At 41.5% G+C, this 17,937-nt stretch overlaps 1 protein-coding gene across 8 annotated transcripts in view; it reads left to right on the forward strand.

Moving 5' to 3' along the window:
- Positions 1-17,937, forward strand: part of DZIP1 (DAZ interacting zinc finger protein 1) — a 70,467-nt gene that overhangs the window by 41,355 nt on the left and 11,175 nt on the right. For 6 of the 8 annotated variants that reach the window (XM_023754711.1, XM_023754712.1, XM_023754716.1 and 3 more), the window contains 5 exons: positions 6,279-6,419; positions 6,859-6,907; positions 8,076-8,132; positions 9,509-9,565; positions 14,517-14,576. In XM_023754711.1, the coding sequence (XP_023610479.1) occupies positions 6,279-6,419; positions 6,859-6,907; positions 8,076-8,132; positions 9,509-9,565; positions 14,517-14,576 (364 nt within the window). The remainder of the gene's footprint in view (positions 1-6,278; positions 6,420-6,858; positions 6,908-8,075; positions 8,133-9,508; positions 9,566-14,516; positions 14,577-17,937) is intronic. The other 2 variants (XM_023754713.1, XM_023754714.1) reach the window with 2 other exon arrangements.

Below are 17,937 nucleotides of genomic sequence, written 5' to 3' on the forward strand. Positions count from 1 at the left end.
GCTATAACGCACACTGACCACCAGGGGGCAGACGCTCAATGCAGGAACTGCCCCCACAGTGGGAGCACCACTGGGCTGATCGGGATGAGCAGTGCTCCCACAGTGGGCTGGCAGGCCACGCCCCCACCAGTGCACGAATCCCGTGCACCAGGCTTCTAGTATTATAATAACTATGTATGGTGTCAGATGGGTACTAGAATTATCAGAGGATCACTTCCTAAGTTATATAAAGGTCGAATCACTATTTTGTACACCTGAAAGTAATATAATTTTGTATGTCAACTGTATCTGGAAACAAAAGACAAAAAATAAACCAATGACCTATAAATGGGTCATTTTTGCAAAGAATACTTGCTTTTCTTTATAATTATGATAGTATATTTTAACCTATAGTTTGTGAAGAAATGTATAGCAAAAATTAAAATTACTTATAATTTCAATACCAAAGATAACCACTGCTACTGTTACTTAATAAATTCTTTATTATTGAATACATTTCTAATTTTTTCATACAGAGTGGCAGTCTAAATAATTTTTAAATAAAGGCAAGGATTGTTCACATTAAAACCATTTTGATGAAAGCAAATTTTAATTATAACACTGATTCCCTTTCAGCTGAGTGTATAGAAATTTAAGTGTCAAAATGATTTTACACTAGTGCAAAAATTATTTATTTTTTCACTTTATATTTTGTAGCCTTTTGGATCCTCTGTGTCTATGTTTGGGTGGCTTAAAAACATGTTCTAAAGGTTGGAATTCTGGGTGTTAATCAATTCAATTCCTGGTGAGAGCCCTCTTGCAGAAGGCCACTGTGTTCTCACATGGCAGAGAGGGTGTGGGTAGGGGTGGGGGGAGAGAAGAGAGAGAGGGTCTTTTATTATAAAGGCACTAATTCCATCCCAGCATGAGGACCCTACCTTTAAGTTTAAGACTTCATCTAAACCTAGTGACCTTCCAAAGGCCCCATCTCCTAATACCATCACATTGGGGGTTGGGGCTTCAACATGGATTTTGGGGCACACAAACATCAAGTCTATAAGGCCAAGGGAAAGGGATTAAACAGGACTTGTGGTCTGGGGGTGCAGACTTGAACCATTATAGATTTCTGCCTCTCACACCCTCCTCTGGCCTGGCTTTACATGTCATCAGCAACCGCTTAATCTAAGTAGGTAGTCCCCTCCCTTTATGATTCTCACCACCACTTCATGAGTGTAGCTCTGATCACTATTTTAAACCATTTTTTGCTTATTTGTTTACTTGTTTAATTTCTGCTTCTCCAACCAGATCCCTAGCCCTACAAGGAAGGGGTTCTACTTTATAGTTCTCCATTATAATCCCAACATTCAATAATGTGCCTAAAAAGTGATTGAAACTCATTAACTATTTGCTGAATGAGTAGGGAAGGTTGCTAGATCTCCAAAAAGGGATCATTCAACCATGTTTCTGAAGATGGAGAAATGCTAATTGTAGGGTTCGGAAGAGCAGGGATGAAAGAGTTGCCTGTCCGTATGAGCATGGTATTTGAACCCACGCCCTCTTACCCTTAGGGCCCTGCTTGTGTGCCTCACTGCCTTGCTTACTTCTCAGGTGTTGGGCACTAAGCCAGCTGGGGAGGGGAACAGACAGGGGCAACTTAGCCAGCTTTTCTGTAAGAATGTTCTAGCTTTCTTTTGAGATGCTCAAAGGTGGTAGTTCCTAAAGAGGGGTGCCCTTCAGAGCGACCCGAAGCTCTTTTCCAAAATACACATGTTATTCCCCTTCCGTAGGTGAGTCTGGGACAGGCATATTTGGTCGGGGGGAAAGGGGAGAGACACCAAAAAACCAAACCTGGACAGTTCTGTCTTGGATCCATGTTTTGAACCACGGCTCTTAGATTATTTGAAGTTCCTACTCTTATTGTTCAAGGCATCTTAAAGCACTGGTGTCTAGGGACAGGATTAGGGTCTTCCTTGTTAATAGGGGTGAGTTTTAATCCTTGGTCTTCTAAGGAAAGCCCCTTGTATTCCAGGCAGCTGTGGGGAAGTCAGTGGCCTTCTGGCAGAACAGAATGCACGTTACAGTTTTACACTTGCCACTGCAAGTCATGACAGAGAGGACCAACTGTTGGTTCTGAGTGAGGCGCCTCATTTCACGGTTTGGGAGTGTGGAGTGTTTGTGCCGCTAGGCTATGCTGCTTCCTCGTCTGTTGGTTTTGTTTGTCCAGAAGCTGCTTACTTCTGCCTTCATTTCCCTTAAACCCTAACAGAGGGGTGAATTCAATCAGTTTAGTAATCTCTGCCTGTGGCCTAACTATTAATTATTCCACATGATTGGTGCCTACTGTTCCTACAATGCACATATTGTGTTTCTCTGTTTAAGGGAAGTTGCGTTTGCCAGCTTTTTATTGCTTTACCTAGATTGTTGGCAGTCGTTTTAGTTTTATTTTTAAATAACATTGGTAGGAGTTCAAAGGGAGTCACAGATAAATGATGGTATACCCTTTTGACCCAATTGGGAAATTGTAGAATGGTCAGGAACGGAGGATGGCATGATGTGGACTGATAGGAAAAAAAGCAAAGACTTGAAGTGGTAGAAGGTCATAACAGATGGGCTCAAGAGCTACAGGTTTGCCCTAACCGGTTTGGCTCAGTGGATAGAGCGTCGGCCTGTGGACTGAAGGGTCCCAGGTTCGATTCCTGTCAAGGGCATGTACCTTGGTTGTGGGCATATCCCCAGGCGGGGGTGTGCAGGAGGCAGTTGATCGATGCTTCTCTCCCATCGATGTTTCTCTCTATCCCTCTCCCTTCCTCTCTGTAAAAAATCAATAAAATATTTTTTTAAAAAAGAGCTACAGGTTTGTTGAAGTAATATCTGGCTATCCTTTGCTTAGATGATCACATTCCTCTCTCAGTGAACTTTTATGTAACTTTGTGGTCATTTTCCAATTCTAATATCAAAGTGGTATCATCCCCTAGGTTTTCCTATGTCCTCTTTCTTCTTGGGGCCTGGAACGACTCCCCATATTATTGATCCTGAACCTCTACCCAGAACCCCAGACATCTTTACTGGCTTTTACTTCTATTTTCCAGCTCAGTGTTTCCCAAACTGCTTTTGGGGGCACTCTTCCAGTTATTTGTAAAAATGTAGAGAAGATTTTGATAATGTCCTCCTTGAGGGAAATTCTTAGCATCCACTAGGATGTGAAAGGTTATTTTCAGTCCTCACTCAGGTAACCTTTTTAACTTGGTTTAACCCAGTGTTTGTCCAACCTCATGCAAGCACAGAGCGCCTCAGATGGGGGACCCTGCAGTGTATTGATTGAGAGCATTCACTTTTTGTTGTTGTTGTTTTTTAATGTGATCAAGCAGTGTTAGCTTCACAAGAAACTGAGCAGAAAATACAGAGAATTTGTAAATACTCCTGCCCCCATACCTGGTAAGCACAGCCTCCCCCACTGTCAACATTCCAAACCAGAGTGGTACATTTGTTACCATAACGAACTTACATTGACACATCATTATCATCCAAAGTCCAAGGTTTACTTTAGGGTTCACTCTTGGTATTCTGTATTCTGTAAGTTTGGTTAAGTGACATGCATCTACCATTACAGTTTCATACAGAATACTTTTACTGCCCTAAAGATCCTCTGTGCTCTGCCTATTCATCCCTCCCTTCCCCCTAATCCCTGATCTTTTTACTATTTCTGTACTTTTCCCTTTTCCAGAATGTCATATAGTTGGATCCATACAGGATATAACCTTTTCAGATTGGCTTCTTCCACTTAGTAATAAACATTTAAAGTTCCTCCAAGTCTTTTCATGGCTTGATAGCTTTTTTAAAAAAATATTTTATTGATTTTTTTACAGAGAGGAAGGGAGAGGGATAGAGAGTTAGAAACATCGATGAGAGAGAAACATCGATCAGCTGCCTCCTGCACACCCCCTACTGGGGATGTGCCCGTAACCAAGGTACGTACCCTTGTCCGGAATCGAACCTGGAACCCTTCAGTCCACAGGCCGACGCTCTATCCACTGAGCCAAACCGGTTAGGGCGGCTTGATAGCTTTTTAATGCAGAATAATGTTCTACTGTCTGGGTGGACCACAGTTTATTTACCCATGCATCTAGTGAAGGGCATTTTGGTTGCTTCCAAATTTTGGCGATGTTGCATAAAGCTGCCATATACATACATCTGTGTGCAGGTTTCTGTGTGGACATGAGTTTTCAGCTCCTTTGGGTAAATACCAAGGGGCACGAATGCTGGATTGTATGGTAAGAATATGTGTAGTTTTATAAGAAACTGCCAAACTGTCTTGTAAAGTGGCTGTACCATCTTGCACGAGTTCCTGGGGGCTGCTTGATTGCGTGCAAGTATTATTTATTAACATCTTTCATGACACATAGACGCTGCATTTGGGAGTGTTGACTTTGAAGCCAGGCATGGAAGTTCAAGTCTGGGCTCTCCCCGCTCTAGCTGTCTGAGTCTGGACCAGCAGCTACTTTACCTCTCAAGTGCTTAAGAGCCTCTAGCACAAGACCAGTGATTGGTAAAAAAATCAAGCAAGTCAGAAATGCTGCCCCAGACGCCTTTTGTATCCCTCACAGGCATGGTTACTCCCCTACGCCCCCCGCTTTATTTGATCTGTACATCCCTGTCTCCATTCCCACACGGTGGGCTTGGAATGTCCTTAGCTCCAGTTACCAAGTTTCTCTCCCCACCCCTCCTTATGTTTAAGCAACTACTCAAAGAGCTTTAAGAATCTTTTTCTAGCTCTAGCCAGTTTGGCTCAGTGGATAGAGCGTTGGCCTGAGGATTGAAGGGTCTCAGGTTCAATTCCGATCAAGAGCACATTCAATTCTGTTGCAGGCTCTATCCCAATGTTTCTGTCTTTTCCCCTCCTTTCCACACTCTCTAAAAAATCAATAGAAAAAATATCCTCAGGTAAGGATTAACAAACAAACAAACAAACAATCTTTCCCTAAATGACTAAAAACAAATTATTCTTTTTTAAGAAATATATTTTATTAATTTTTTACAGAGAGGAAGGGGAGAGGGGATAGAGAGTTAGAAACATCGATGAGAGAGAAACATCGATCAGCTGCCTCCTGCACACTCCCTACTGGGTATGTGCCCGCAACCAAGGTACATGCCCCTGACCGGAATCGAACCCGGGACCCTTGAGTCCGCAGACCGACGCTCTATCCACTGAGCCAAACCAGTTAGGGCAAAACAAATTATTCTTGAATTCTTTTCATTCAATATATGATTCCCCCTGACACTACCTCTAAAGATGAATCTATCTGCCCTAACTGAAAGGTCCCAGGTTCGATTCCGGTCAAGGGCGTGTACCTTGGTTGCGGGCACATCCCCAGTAGAAGGTGTACAGGAGGCAGCTGATCGATGTTTCTCTCTCATCGATGTTTCTAACTCTCTATCCCCTCTCCCTTCCTCTCTGTAAAAAATCAATAAAATATATTTCAAAAAAAAGATGAATCTATGAATCTTTGGATCTCTCTGTCCTTTTCATCTCTCCCTTTCTTTCAGCCACTCCTTCCTTCTTCTCCTCTTCCTTCTCTTTTTTTCTCTCCCCTCCTCCCTCCACCTTCCTTTTCTCAATAAGTATTTAATGAGAACCTGCAGAGCCAGAGATTGTGCTAGTGGCTGGACAGGTAAACATAATCAAGATGGGCTCTCTCGCCCAAGGAGTGCACATTCGCGCCAGGACAGCACATGTGGATGTGGGAAGGACAGGACTGCTTGCGGTCGCAGCCGCTCTGTGGAGAAGCCTTGACCCTTTATCATTGATCATCCCTGTGTTATTTCATGTAATGTGCTCAAGTTCACTCAGCTGTTCACATGATCAGTGATGTCTGTCAGCTTCCTGGGAACAGAAATGAAGCCCCTTGTTCAGCCAGGGCCTTGGTACCCAGTGATCAAAGATTTACTCCATGACTTAATATGCACAGATAACATAAGGCCAGGTATCCTATATAATAAAAGCCTAATACGCAAATCAACTGAACGGCTATGACGCACACTGACCACCAGGGGGCAGACGCTCAATGCAGGAGCTGCCCCCAGCCCGCAGGCCCCAAGCCAGCCAAGGCGGGTGCCAGCACCCACCCCCCCCCTCAATCATCCCACCAGTCGCCCCACAGATTGGCCCTGATCCCCGGCCAGGCTTAGGGACCCTACCCATGCATGAATTTCTTGCACTGGGCTTTTAGTGCACATATAAACTGCAGAAGACAGTTTACATGCAATGTGCAAACTGATGCCTTTCTTAATTCTTTTTCCAGCTCCTGTCACATATAGAGAAACTTCAAAATTTAATGATAGACAGTCTAAATGCAAACAATGTTTTCTACAAGAAAAGGATGGAAGAGCAAGGGCAGAGACTCCAGGAACAGAGCGAACCGATTACCATTCAGAGACCACAGGTATTTTTGGCTACCTATGGGCACTGGTTTTCTTTAAGCAGTGCAGTTTATCTAAAAACATGTGTTTTATTTTAGAACATTTGTAAGTTGGGCAAAGATGGAATATTTTTTCCTGTAGTTGTTTATAAAAGTAAATTCAATCAAATAATTTTTTAAAGTTATTTAAAAATACTGTAGAGCAGATTTATTCAATTAGAATTAGGAACACATTTGAAGGTTGATAAGAATTTCCTTTAGTGATTACTTTGAGAAGCAGCTGAGTCCAGATGCTGCTTTCATACAACTTTTGTCTCCTTGTCTTTAAAGTCCATGTGTCCTCCCTTGTCTTTGGAGGATTTCATGAGAAGGTTAATTTACTAAGTCCAGTATCTGTCCATTATCCAGTATGTCCCTATCTGATTCCAAACATGTATCCCTAGAAGACTGTTTTTCTTTGCAGATAAAAGAATTTACCAGTAAACCAGTAAACAGTGTCATTGAACCCAAAGGTAAGTGGTCCAGGATCCCAGTGCTGGAGGCAAGGCAGGGTCTCTCGCCATTGGCTGGGCATCAGTAGAATGTGGGGCCGGATGGTTTATGGGTGCTGAGATGGCATTCCTCCTGTTATTTTAATTTGAGAGATCCTTTATCACAACCTAGAAAGTTGAAGAATTTTAAAGACCTAAGTGATTATTGAATGGTCTCCTATATTTTCATCAGAATATTGTTATGCTCAGTAACCGTTTTCCTCTGCATGTGCAGTCGATGGAGTTATGATTAAAAGGGTCTGGAGACAGACTGGGCTCAACTCCCATCTCTGGCACTTAGTAGCTTTGTAAGTCTCTACCTCAGTTTCCTCAGTTCTAAAGTTGGAATATTAATAATAACTATATCTTAGGGTTGTTACAGGGAGGACATGTGAAAAGTACGCCTATTAAACATTCATTAGTGTTAGCTATTGTTATTGATAGTAAAATCAATTATTTTAAAGTACTGGAGAGGCTAACTGCATTATTCTCCGTTGCAGTTGTTTGGGGTTACAGGTTTGTCCTAAGCATAGTGAGGGCAAATACAACCTACTCCTAACTGTAGCAATGATAGCGCCCATGTCTGTGTCATTCAAGGGAGAGTCTAGCTGGGAGACTGGCAGCCAGAAGTACAGGGTCTCACGATAAAACATAAAGCTTGCCTTCTGCTGGTCTCCTTCCAAGTGATCCCAGTCTTATTTCCTCCACGTCTCAGGTTGTTAAGGCGCCTTGTCTACTCAAGAGACTAACTGGGATTGGAAATGGGCGTGTGAGCTGGGTTTTCTCTCTGTTTCGGGGGCCCTCAGGAAAGACATTGACCTACACACTGGTTTCCTTCTTGTTTTGAGAGAGAGGTTTGGGAAGGGCCCTGGTTCCCTATAACTTCTCTTTGAATAGTGAGAGTTCAGATAGTGAGGAATACCTGTATAATTACTTAAATAGCGTAAATATTTGTCTGAAAAGTATTTTTAGGAAAAGTTAGCTTTTAAGGATTTCTGTTAAACATCTCTATTGGGTGAGTCACTATATGTTGGTAAATGTCATTTATTGTTTTGTGGGGGGAAAAGATTAGGGTAAATGCTGGCAAATATATATACCATAGCTTGTGATTTTTGTTATCAATTTATTTATTTATTTTTTGTTATTTCAGGGAATTCTTTAATCTGGCAAACTGTTGAATCTAAGCCACCTGCCCAAGCTGTACCTAGTAAGTTTCCATTGTAAGCTCAGGATTCTAAAGAAATTTTCTAAAGTGCTAAACCAATACATAACTTCTACTTATTTCTAGAGACTTTTCTTTGAAAATCCCTGTTTGCAGATTACATGATAATATGTTTTAATTCCTGGCTTTCTCCTAGTTCTAAAACCAAGATTGTACATATTCCCATGTCTTTGTGGTTATGTTGGTTAGCCATTCTTATTATTTTGTAGTTCACCTAGTAAAGGGATGACTACAAATTCTTTAGAATCACTCCAGTTCATACTTTTGGGTTTCCCAAGGTGACACACTGTGAAGAAGTGACTGTGTGGCGGCCACCAATGTTGGCCTCCCTGGGACTCTCAGTGCCGCAGGCTTTGAAGTGATGTTCCCTCTGTCACTCAGTCAAGTTCAGCTCAGCACAGCTGTTTCCTGGAGCAATCAGGATTTGGTTATAATCCAAAAAGACATAACCTGTACTGTTTAGAATCGAACAGACTGTTTCTTAATTTGAGATATTTTTGTTTTCATTCAGGAAAGGGTAAGGGTGGAGGAAGTTAGGGAACAGGTGATCCTGGGCGAGAGAGGATGTGTGAGTGAACAGGGATGTAAATATAGCGCAGGCCTGCGCTGAGGCGGGGCACCGAGTGGCTGCCTTTTACTAGTAGATGGGCCCAGCGCTGTGTAAAAAGGAAAGAACATTGGTGAATGTGATTGGGAATTTGGCACTATTGGCTGGAAAATGCTACTGGTTTTAACCACTCATTCCTCTGAGATGCTTCTTGAGGCCTTTTTGATGTTGCTTTTGGAATCTGAAGAGGTTGAGAGGTGCTGAAGAGGAGATGGCCGTTTAAATGCCAAGAGTAGGGCCGAGGGGAGAGCAGAAGCTGGACACGTATTTTATGAAATAAAGAAAACAACACAGTTCAGAGAAGGATGAAAGGTTAAAAGGCACTTGGTTATTATTGTCCATACTTTCATTATACTTGGCATAATATTGGAACAGTAGTGTGTTCCAATAAAACTTTATGAAAACAGGTGGCGGGCTGATATGTCCCCGGGACTTTAGTTTTCCAAGCCCAGTAACTTTTACTGGTGAAAATTAACCAGCCTAACATGATCAGTATCCCAAAGAGGCATATTTTGGGGTGGCAAACTCTACTGCCGTTCACACAACTCTGTGAATATCCTAAAACCCATGGAATTGTGTATTTTAAAAGAGTGAATTATATTTCAATAAAACTATTATTAACAATTGGTTTAGATTAATTTGAAACATTTGTCCCTTATGATCTGTATATGTCTTGACTAATTGGAGTAGTATTTGGTTTCCATCATGTTCAGTTGCTGATGCTTTAATTAGAGACTTCTTTATGCTGTTTCAGTGAGCGCCCCAGCCCCACAGACTTTGGATGCTAAGTCAAGTCTAACAATGGCACATGGTAAGTTTCAGCAAAGTCTGGGCGTTTTATGTACGGTTTCCACCCCGAGTTAGATTACTTATTAACTGAAAGTGCTTTTCTGTGGGGGTAATTACGCACAACAGAAAACATTTTAGTGAATGCAAAACAGTTAATACCACTTCAATATTCCTATAAACTGAACATACCCACCAAAGCCATAAAGTATAAAATGTGTACGTTGCTGGACCTACTAGTAGAGATTTTTAACTTTGAGTAGTACTTTCACCATTTACGATTTGGGGTGGAAAGTAGTAGGTATTGGGCGAGAGGGTGACTTTCTAGACCAGCCAACCAGTACATGCCACAGGGCATATGTGACTGTTTTTATAACTTTCAGTGTGGCTGCGTGTCAACTTTTTAAATAAACAGTTTCAGCGATTGGTTGGGGAAAATCTAAAAAGGACATGTGATGGAAACCAAAGAAAAAAATAGGACCCACTGGGTGAAATCGCTGCCAGGATTCAGTTGTTGGACCAGACCACGGGGGTGATAATTGTTATTAACATCACCCAATAGATAGGATGAATATTTGTAGCCATATTTTCCTTTTGTATAGTTAGGAATGTATAGTTTTTTGTAGTATGTCTTTAAATGTGCTATTTTCCTATGGTCTGCTGTAAATTAAAAATGAATAAGATAGGAGGGGGACCATCTTTTTCCTATTTTACCTAATGATTACTTCACTCCACATTTGTTTGTAGCCTTTTAATTAGACTTAAATCCGTGATCAGTCAAGCCGAACTTTTTGTCTTCGTAAATATTGTGGTCTGCGTATGATGGCCTTTGTAATTGTCCTTTTTACCCACTGAATAACGTGTGAAGTATTTATTGCCCCTTATTTTTTCCCTAAGATTATTTCAGATGGACCAGTTCCCTTGAGCTTGTGTTCACAATATGTAATGCAAATTCTCCACACATTAGATGTTATTACTCATGTGTTTAGAATATGCAGGGTCCCCCCCCCCTTTGGACCAGTACTACGTAAAATGTATGTTGGATTTATATAAATTTAGTTAAATATTGAAATTCCATACAATTTTCTCTGGCATTATTCTCTATTCATACTATTTTATATCAGGTCTAAAATTTCTCTGTTGCCTCCTTTTGTAGGGTTGATTTTTATAAAGCAATTGCTGGCCACTTCTCTTTTGTACTTCAATAGTGTTTGGTTTTCTTTTCTCTTTTTTTCTACCTTTTTATGGTTATAACATCATGTAAGGTCCACATTTTCTTTGTGTCATCTCTTCGGTGCCTGCTAAAGGACGCATGCGGTCTGTATGCTAAGCTACCTGGGGCTAGTTCAAGGGTCCTGACAAATCTGTTGGTTCTAAAGCAATGTGTTCCATGTGGACCTGCCCTGACTGGGCCAGAGCCACAGAAATCAACCATGCCCTCTTGCTGGCATCTGCTGGGATTGAAATGCTAGTTTGAAATGCCAGCCAGGCTTGGCACAGGGCCTGCAAACCTTGGATTGGGATCAAAGCTGATTTGTGAGCATCTCGATGGGCAGAAGCAAGGCAGAGGCTTGGCTGGGGCTCACTGACCTACCCCAATCATTTGTCCATCCACCTGTGTTAGAAGTTCAGGCGGGAGAGGGTTAGTCATGTATTGCATAACATTCATTAGCCTAATTACCTGTGTCTTTCCTTTTGTTCCATCTCAAAGCTTGGTGAGGTTCCTCTCCATAAATAATGTCATGATTACTCGTCGTCTTAGGTTGGGTTCCTTGAGAAACAGACTCTGAGGGGGAGGTTTGCAGGGGAGGTTTAGCAGGCAGTGCTCTCAGACAGCACCCGTGAGAGTCGCGGGACTGAGAGGTGCAGCTGCAGTGGAGCCCTCGGCAGATCCTACCAGGAGCTTTAGAGCTGGGATGGCACTTCCAAACTTTCCTGGATTGAGGTGACAGTATCGGATGTGGGTTGTCCCAGGAAATGGTGTGTGTTTGGGGGCGGCTGCTCCCTTCAGCTGAGATGAAGCAAAAAGTAGAAGCAAAAAGTAGCAGGAAAGCACTAGATGTGAATTAATGGTGCACATGAGTTATCTGGCTGAGCATAGAGTTTGCAGAAGAGATTTGAAGGAAAGAAAGTTGGTTGAGACTGTTCATGGTTACCACTGAGTTGACTGTATCTGTTCAGTGCTGTTCCTGTGGCATTGTGTAACCACTGTTTTGCAGCCAGACAAGGCTGGATTGGAGAGCTGGGCTTCAGGAAGCTTAGCCAGACCAGAGTGTATTCATAGAATCAGAGTTGGGGAGACTAGTTGGGGATGTTGGCAATAGTCTGTGGGAGATTCCTCATCTTGGAATCTAGGTATGGTGATGAAACCAGAGTGAGTTGACATAACAGCTGTGCAGTGGAATTGGTGGAAAGACTGGACAAATGATTGGGGGGCAAGGGTGAGGACAGGAGCAGAACATGATGAGCTCAGATACCCGGTGGATGGTGGTGCTGTTTAGAGAATCCGGAAGACAAACCCAATAAGAGCCAGTTGACTCATGAAACAATAGGCTTAGGTTTCCTTGCCTGCCAAATGGGGAGAATAGTCATGGCTACTTCAGTGGGCTGTGGAAAGGGTCGAATGAGGCAGGGCCTTTGGAGCAGGAGCCACTGAACAGGCACTGGCTCAGTGTTAGCTTGAGTGTAGGGATGATGAAACCCAACAGAGCCAGCAGTGGGAGAAAGGGCTGAGTACAGTTTTTCTTCTGGAGGTAATGGTAGGTAACTGGTAGGAGTATTTTTCTGGAAGCGTCCAGCAAGTTCAGAGGGGAGACTCAATCCTCAGGGTGTTTCAGCTCTCATCCTGGAGCTCAGGACAGAAACTGGGACCTTGGGAGTCTAGACCCTCCCCCCTCGGGACACCAGCCTGCTTCTTTTGGGAGCTGGGGTCTGGTTGACCTCACGTCCTCGGCCTCTATAGTAGGAGCTCAGGTTCAGGGATCTCCTTCTCCCCCAGGACCTTGCCCTACATACCACAGCAGGAAAAGTCAGAATTTTGACAGTTCACCCTGGGACTCGAGAGAAATAAGTCACAGAATTATCCCTGTAATATAATGATAATAAGTATGCACGTTTTTTTGAGATTTTATAGAACTTTCCTCATAACCTTTTGTTGTTTTCATGAAGTATAATAAAATATATACTATGTGATAGTAAAAGCCTGTGATTGTCCTCCTAAAATTTCTGTTTTCAGCAGTTCAAACTAGTAAAATAGTCTATTTGTAGATCTTTAAGTCTCGATGCTGAATAAGAAATTTGAAAGCACGTGTTTTGGTGTCCAGCAGCCGTGGTACATGGATGGACTTAAATGCTCCTTGGCAGGGCTGTGCTCCTTTTTAAAATTGAAGTGGACTCCTGCTTACTAATAGTCTGTGTTCCAAAAGTTCACTTGAAAGTACATTTGCAACCTATGTAACCCCATTAACCAATGTCACCCCAATAAATTTAATTTTAAGAAGTACTTTAAAATGCATTTCTCCCATATTGCCAGTGTTAGATATGTTGACTACGGTTGCCAACCAAGCTGTAAGAGCCTATTTAATATACCTAAATATAACATATATATACTCAATTGTATATAGCTATGTATATATGTGTGCATGTGTGTGTATTTGTATATGCTTAAAATAGAGTACCAGAAATACCCTTTAATAAATTAAAAGCCCGCCTTTAATGTAGGAGGTATTAAATCTGAGCTAATATATGCAAAACACTGAGATCCATGTCTGGCAATCTGGTGAGCACTCAGTAATTGCTGGCCATTATTATTCTCACCTGTCATGTACTCTGTGGTTTGGTGGTAGAATGAAATGAACTCTGCCCTATCGGTACAGGTGGGGAGCTCCCTGGGGAGGTGCCCTGTGTCAGTCTGCAAGGTGACAACGAGTGAACCATGCATCCTCCTAGACCCGTGGTCGGCAAACTGCGGCTCTCGAGCCACATGCGGCTCTTTGGCCCCTTGAGTGTGGCTCTTCCTAAGCCATAGGAGTACCCTAATTAAGTTAATAACAATGTACCTACCTATATAGTTAAAGTTTAAAAAATTTGTCTCTCAAAAGAAATTTCAATTCTTGTACTGTTGATATTTGGCTCTGTTGACTAATGAGTTTGCTGACCACTGTCCTAGACTAAATAAGACTCCCTGGTTACATTTCATTCCTTGTCTGCCTGACTGCCATGGTTAGACCTTCGGCCAAAACCGGACCTTCCCCATGAAGGAACTTAGCCTTTGTTGATAGAATGGGGTTCAGCGTTATCCATGCTGGCTGCGGGCTCCCTTGTGTCTGCACAGTAACCTTTCCTGGGGAAGTCGCCCTGAGGCCTTGTGTTCCCCACCACTGTTCTGGGGTGGGACTGGGAAATGCCCATCTTCATCTGTCATTTGTCTGCTGCCCTGGTGCCTCTCAGAGCAGAACTGGGACTTGAAATGTGGTTTAGGGACAGGGAGATATTTAAGAATGGGTCTTAGTCCAGCTGCTGACTCTAGGGCCACCTGTTCTTACCTTTTATCATCCTGGTCCTACCACTTTAAGGCTCGTGAGAAGTGGGAGTCCTAGGGCCCTAGAAATTTTTTATCTTTGGAAATTGAAATATTTTCAATAATTTTCTATTTAGCCACCTGGTCTAGTAGTATCCTTGTGCATTTAAAGAATAATATCAGGCATGAGGTTGATGAATGTGAAACATTGACTTAATTATTTAAAAATGTAATACCCTGAGAATGGAGTTAAGGGAAAATATGTAGAAAGAGAAGATACCATGAAAAAGTGAGCAGCTTTAGCTGACTGCCTCAATATTTTTCCCCAGTAAATTCTTGCTCTTTTCAATAAGATTAAAATACTATGGGACTATAGCTTTCAATATTGTCTGAAAGTAAACTAATTTTACTTTGCTGTTGTCCTGTTTGTACTATTCTTATTTTTCCTCATTAATAGAGCAGGCATTCTCATCGCACATACTGGAACCAATAGAAGAACTTTCAGAGGAAGAAAAAGGTAACAAAGGTCTTGATCAGGGTTTATACCTGCATAGGTTATATTTAGATGCTAACACCAAGCCTTGAAAATATGATCCAGTGGTTTTTAGCACTGTGTCAAAATTAGGGAAGATGTTTATGTTTGGATTATATTTTCAATCTGCACATAGTATTTTGTCATCTTACTCCCCTAATATGCTGTTATATTTCCATCCTGATTTATTGTATTCTTAGCATCTGAATAAGTTAATTTGGGGAAAAATAAGCCTTTATGTCAATGCAGATATTTTCTGATCATATGACAAGTCGACACGTGTTGTGCGCCAGTTGATATGAAAATATTTGTATCACAGTAATTATTTCTCATACCCTGAATCTGTGAAATGTACATGTGAAGTGCCCACTTCAAAAATTATTTTCAATAGAAAAGAAAGCATAACATTTAAGCTCTGAATGTGGAATATGTATGTACAGAATAATGTTTTTGGTGGAATTTGAGAGCTATGACAGGTTCAAGGAGCTAATTAAAATATTACTGCCTACTCAATTTATTTGGCAGTTCTAAAAACTATTCTCTAGAAATTAATGTTGGAAGCTTATGAAAATTATTTTACATTACTAAGAGTATTTTCCACCAAACCAGTATTACATGAAATGTTGAAGGGTATTCCATTAGAAGAGGAAGAAGAAAAATAAAAGGATAAAAAATATGAACAATAAAATGACAATAAATATATATCTATTAACAATTGAATCTAAAAATAAAAATAAATGAACAAGAAATCTAATGAACAAAATAAACTGGTGAATAAAATAGAATTAGAGGCATGGAAACATGGAACAGACTGACGAATCTCAGAGGGAAGAGAGTAACCAAAGATCTTAAGGACACAGACAGTAGGGTGGTGAAGGCCTGGGGCGGGTTGGAAACCAAGGGGAGGGGGAGCAATAGGGGCAGGCAAGGGGACATTTGTAATACTCTCAACAATAAAAAAAAATTTTTAAGAGTATTTTCTAATGCTAGACTTGTAGTTTCTAGGACAATTATATTTGAATCCGTTCATCATAATTTTCTCCTTAGTAATGATAATATTTTACCATATATCACTTCTTTCAGAGAAGACAAATTGTTAATATTTATATGGCCTCTGGTTTTGTCATTTTTGTTAGGAAGAGAAGTAACATTATATATCCTCATACACAGAGTCTTAATATTTGTTATAGCTTCAGTATTCTCTAGACTTTTTCCCAAAAATTTTTAACAAGGCTGCAAATTGAGAAATGACTAAATCAGGCATATCCATAATATCTATATGATGTATATTGTCATTTAACTTTCAAGTAGCATGCTTTTTCTTTCTTACATGTCATTTATTGGTGTCTGGAACACAAAATATCTTATTCTCTGAAGAAGCCATGAAATGTATCAGGAGGTTCATTAAAAAGGCCCAAAGTTTTGAAACTGGAGCCTCAGGTCAAATCGTTCACACTCATTTTAAAAATGAGTCAGCTAGGTTCCAAGAGGAATCTTGATTTGTCCACCATCAGCACTTCGGTTCTAGTTTCTACCCATTGCATCATTCTGCCCATGTTTCTTTTAGAGTTCTTCTACCCAGAAAACGTGAGGCGTGAGTTTAGGACCATTGATGACAAACACCATCATTGATTGTTGCCACATTTGGGGAATCAGATTGGGAAAGAAAATCTTCGCCACTATCCTTGGGTTCATACACAGCTCTGGTGGGAGGTGGTACTGAGGACCATCAAAAACACCCCAGACTCCTAGCCGGTGTAGCTCAGTTTGTTGAATATTGTCCTTCGTACCAAAAGGTCCTGGGTTAAATTCCCAGCCAGGGCACATACTCAGGTTGCAGGTTTGATTCCGGCAAAATGCATTGTCAGTTACAGAAGCAGTGACCACATCCTTCCAGTGCCTCTACGGAGCTAGCACGCTGGCAGCAGATTAATTGCCATCAATAAGTTCCTCAGCTTGTGCTAACATTTTGCAGATAATGCCTGTGCAACGAATGCCCTAGGGCCTAGGCAGTGGTTTGCAAAACACTGGCTATTACCAAGAAGTAACTCATCAGGAGGACTCTTCCTTACTAATTGACAGTTGTGTAGAGGCGTACTTGATCTTGCTGTTTATGGGTGTTAGAATGTGAGGACCAGGAGGGGTGTTAGAGGCCATTTTTTAAATTCAGAAACTTGAAACCAGGATCAGGAGCTTGCTCCGAGTCATTGAGTTTGATTAGTGACAATGCTGCGCGGCCTTGGGGGAAGTCTCTTCACCTCTCTGGTTTTGGTGTCCTTCTGTGGAAAATGAGGAGGCTCTTTACTAGATGATAAAGTCCCTTCCAACTCAAAAACTCTGCTTTTGTTTTTTACTGTTTGCTTTGTTTGCTACAATTATTTGCTGACCATAAATGCTGTGTTGTACATCGGATGGACCCATCACAGGTGTGGGCTATTGCACATTGCTCATCTGCTTTCATAAGCTTTCACATTTGTAATTAGAGGAAGTGCTGATATGTAGAAAGTTTTGCTTTGTTGATCTTGGTGAGCAATACAAGCCTGAATTAAAATCTTCAGCTGTTGTTGGTTTTCAAGTGATTAATTCTATCTTTTCCCAAAAATGTGATTATCATTTCCCTGTCCACTCTACATCCTTTCTCTTGCTTCCGAAGTCCAGCTCCAACCTTCTAAGAGTCTTTCCAACCAAGGGGTTTTCTGATTTTTCATAAATGGCTTCCCAAAACCAGTGCCAACATATAAAGTGAATCTGAGGACAGAGGAAATGTTTAATCTGTGGTCATTGGGGAAACTAAGTCACCAAAAGGAACTTGTCATCATGGGTGAGGGTGAACCCGGATCAATCAACCAATTAATTCAGCGACTACCATCAAAGACCTTATGACTCATCTAAACTGTAACCCAGCCATTCTTGGCTTCGTTTGACCTTTGCGTGTCTCCCTGGCCCCGGGGCAGACAGGGGCCCAGACTTTTCTTCAGACTGTGCTTCTGTGCAGTTCCGTTTATATCCCAGATGCCAGCCAAAAACATCATCTCTGCATAATCAGCACAGGAGGTGCTTGTATTCCAGTGTTAGCTCCAGCACTTCCAGACTGTCTCTTGGCACCTCTTTTTATTTTTAGCTATACCTATAGTTGTAGAGTCGGTGGCCAACTGGCAGCCAAAGTCAGTGACACAGCATGGCTGCAGCTAAACCCCCTAGATTAAAATGCATTGTCAGTTTCTAGGACAGAAGTACCTTTTTTAGGGTGGTTTCAGAATACTGGAAAACAATGGTTGGGAAAAGAGCAGCATACGTGCCGAGAATATAAAATGTAAGATTACTTCTGATTTTTAATCATATACAG

Source organism: Myotis lucifugus, unplaced genomic scaffold, assembly GCF_000147115.1.
Source record: "Myotis lucifugus unplaced genomic scaffold, Myoluc2.0 scaffold_64, whole genome shotgun sequence".
Taxonomy (NCBI): Eukaryota; Metazoa; Chordata; class Mammalia; order Chiroptera; family Vespertilionidae; genus Myotis; species Myotis lucifugus.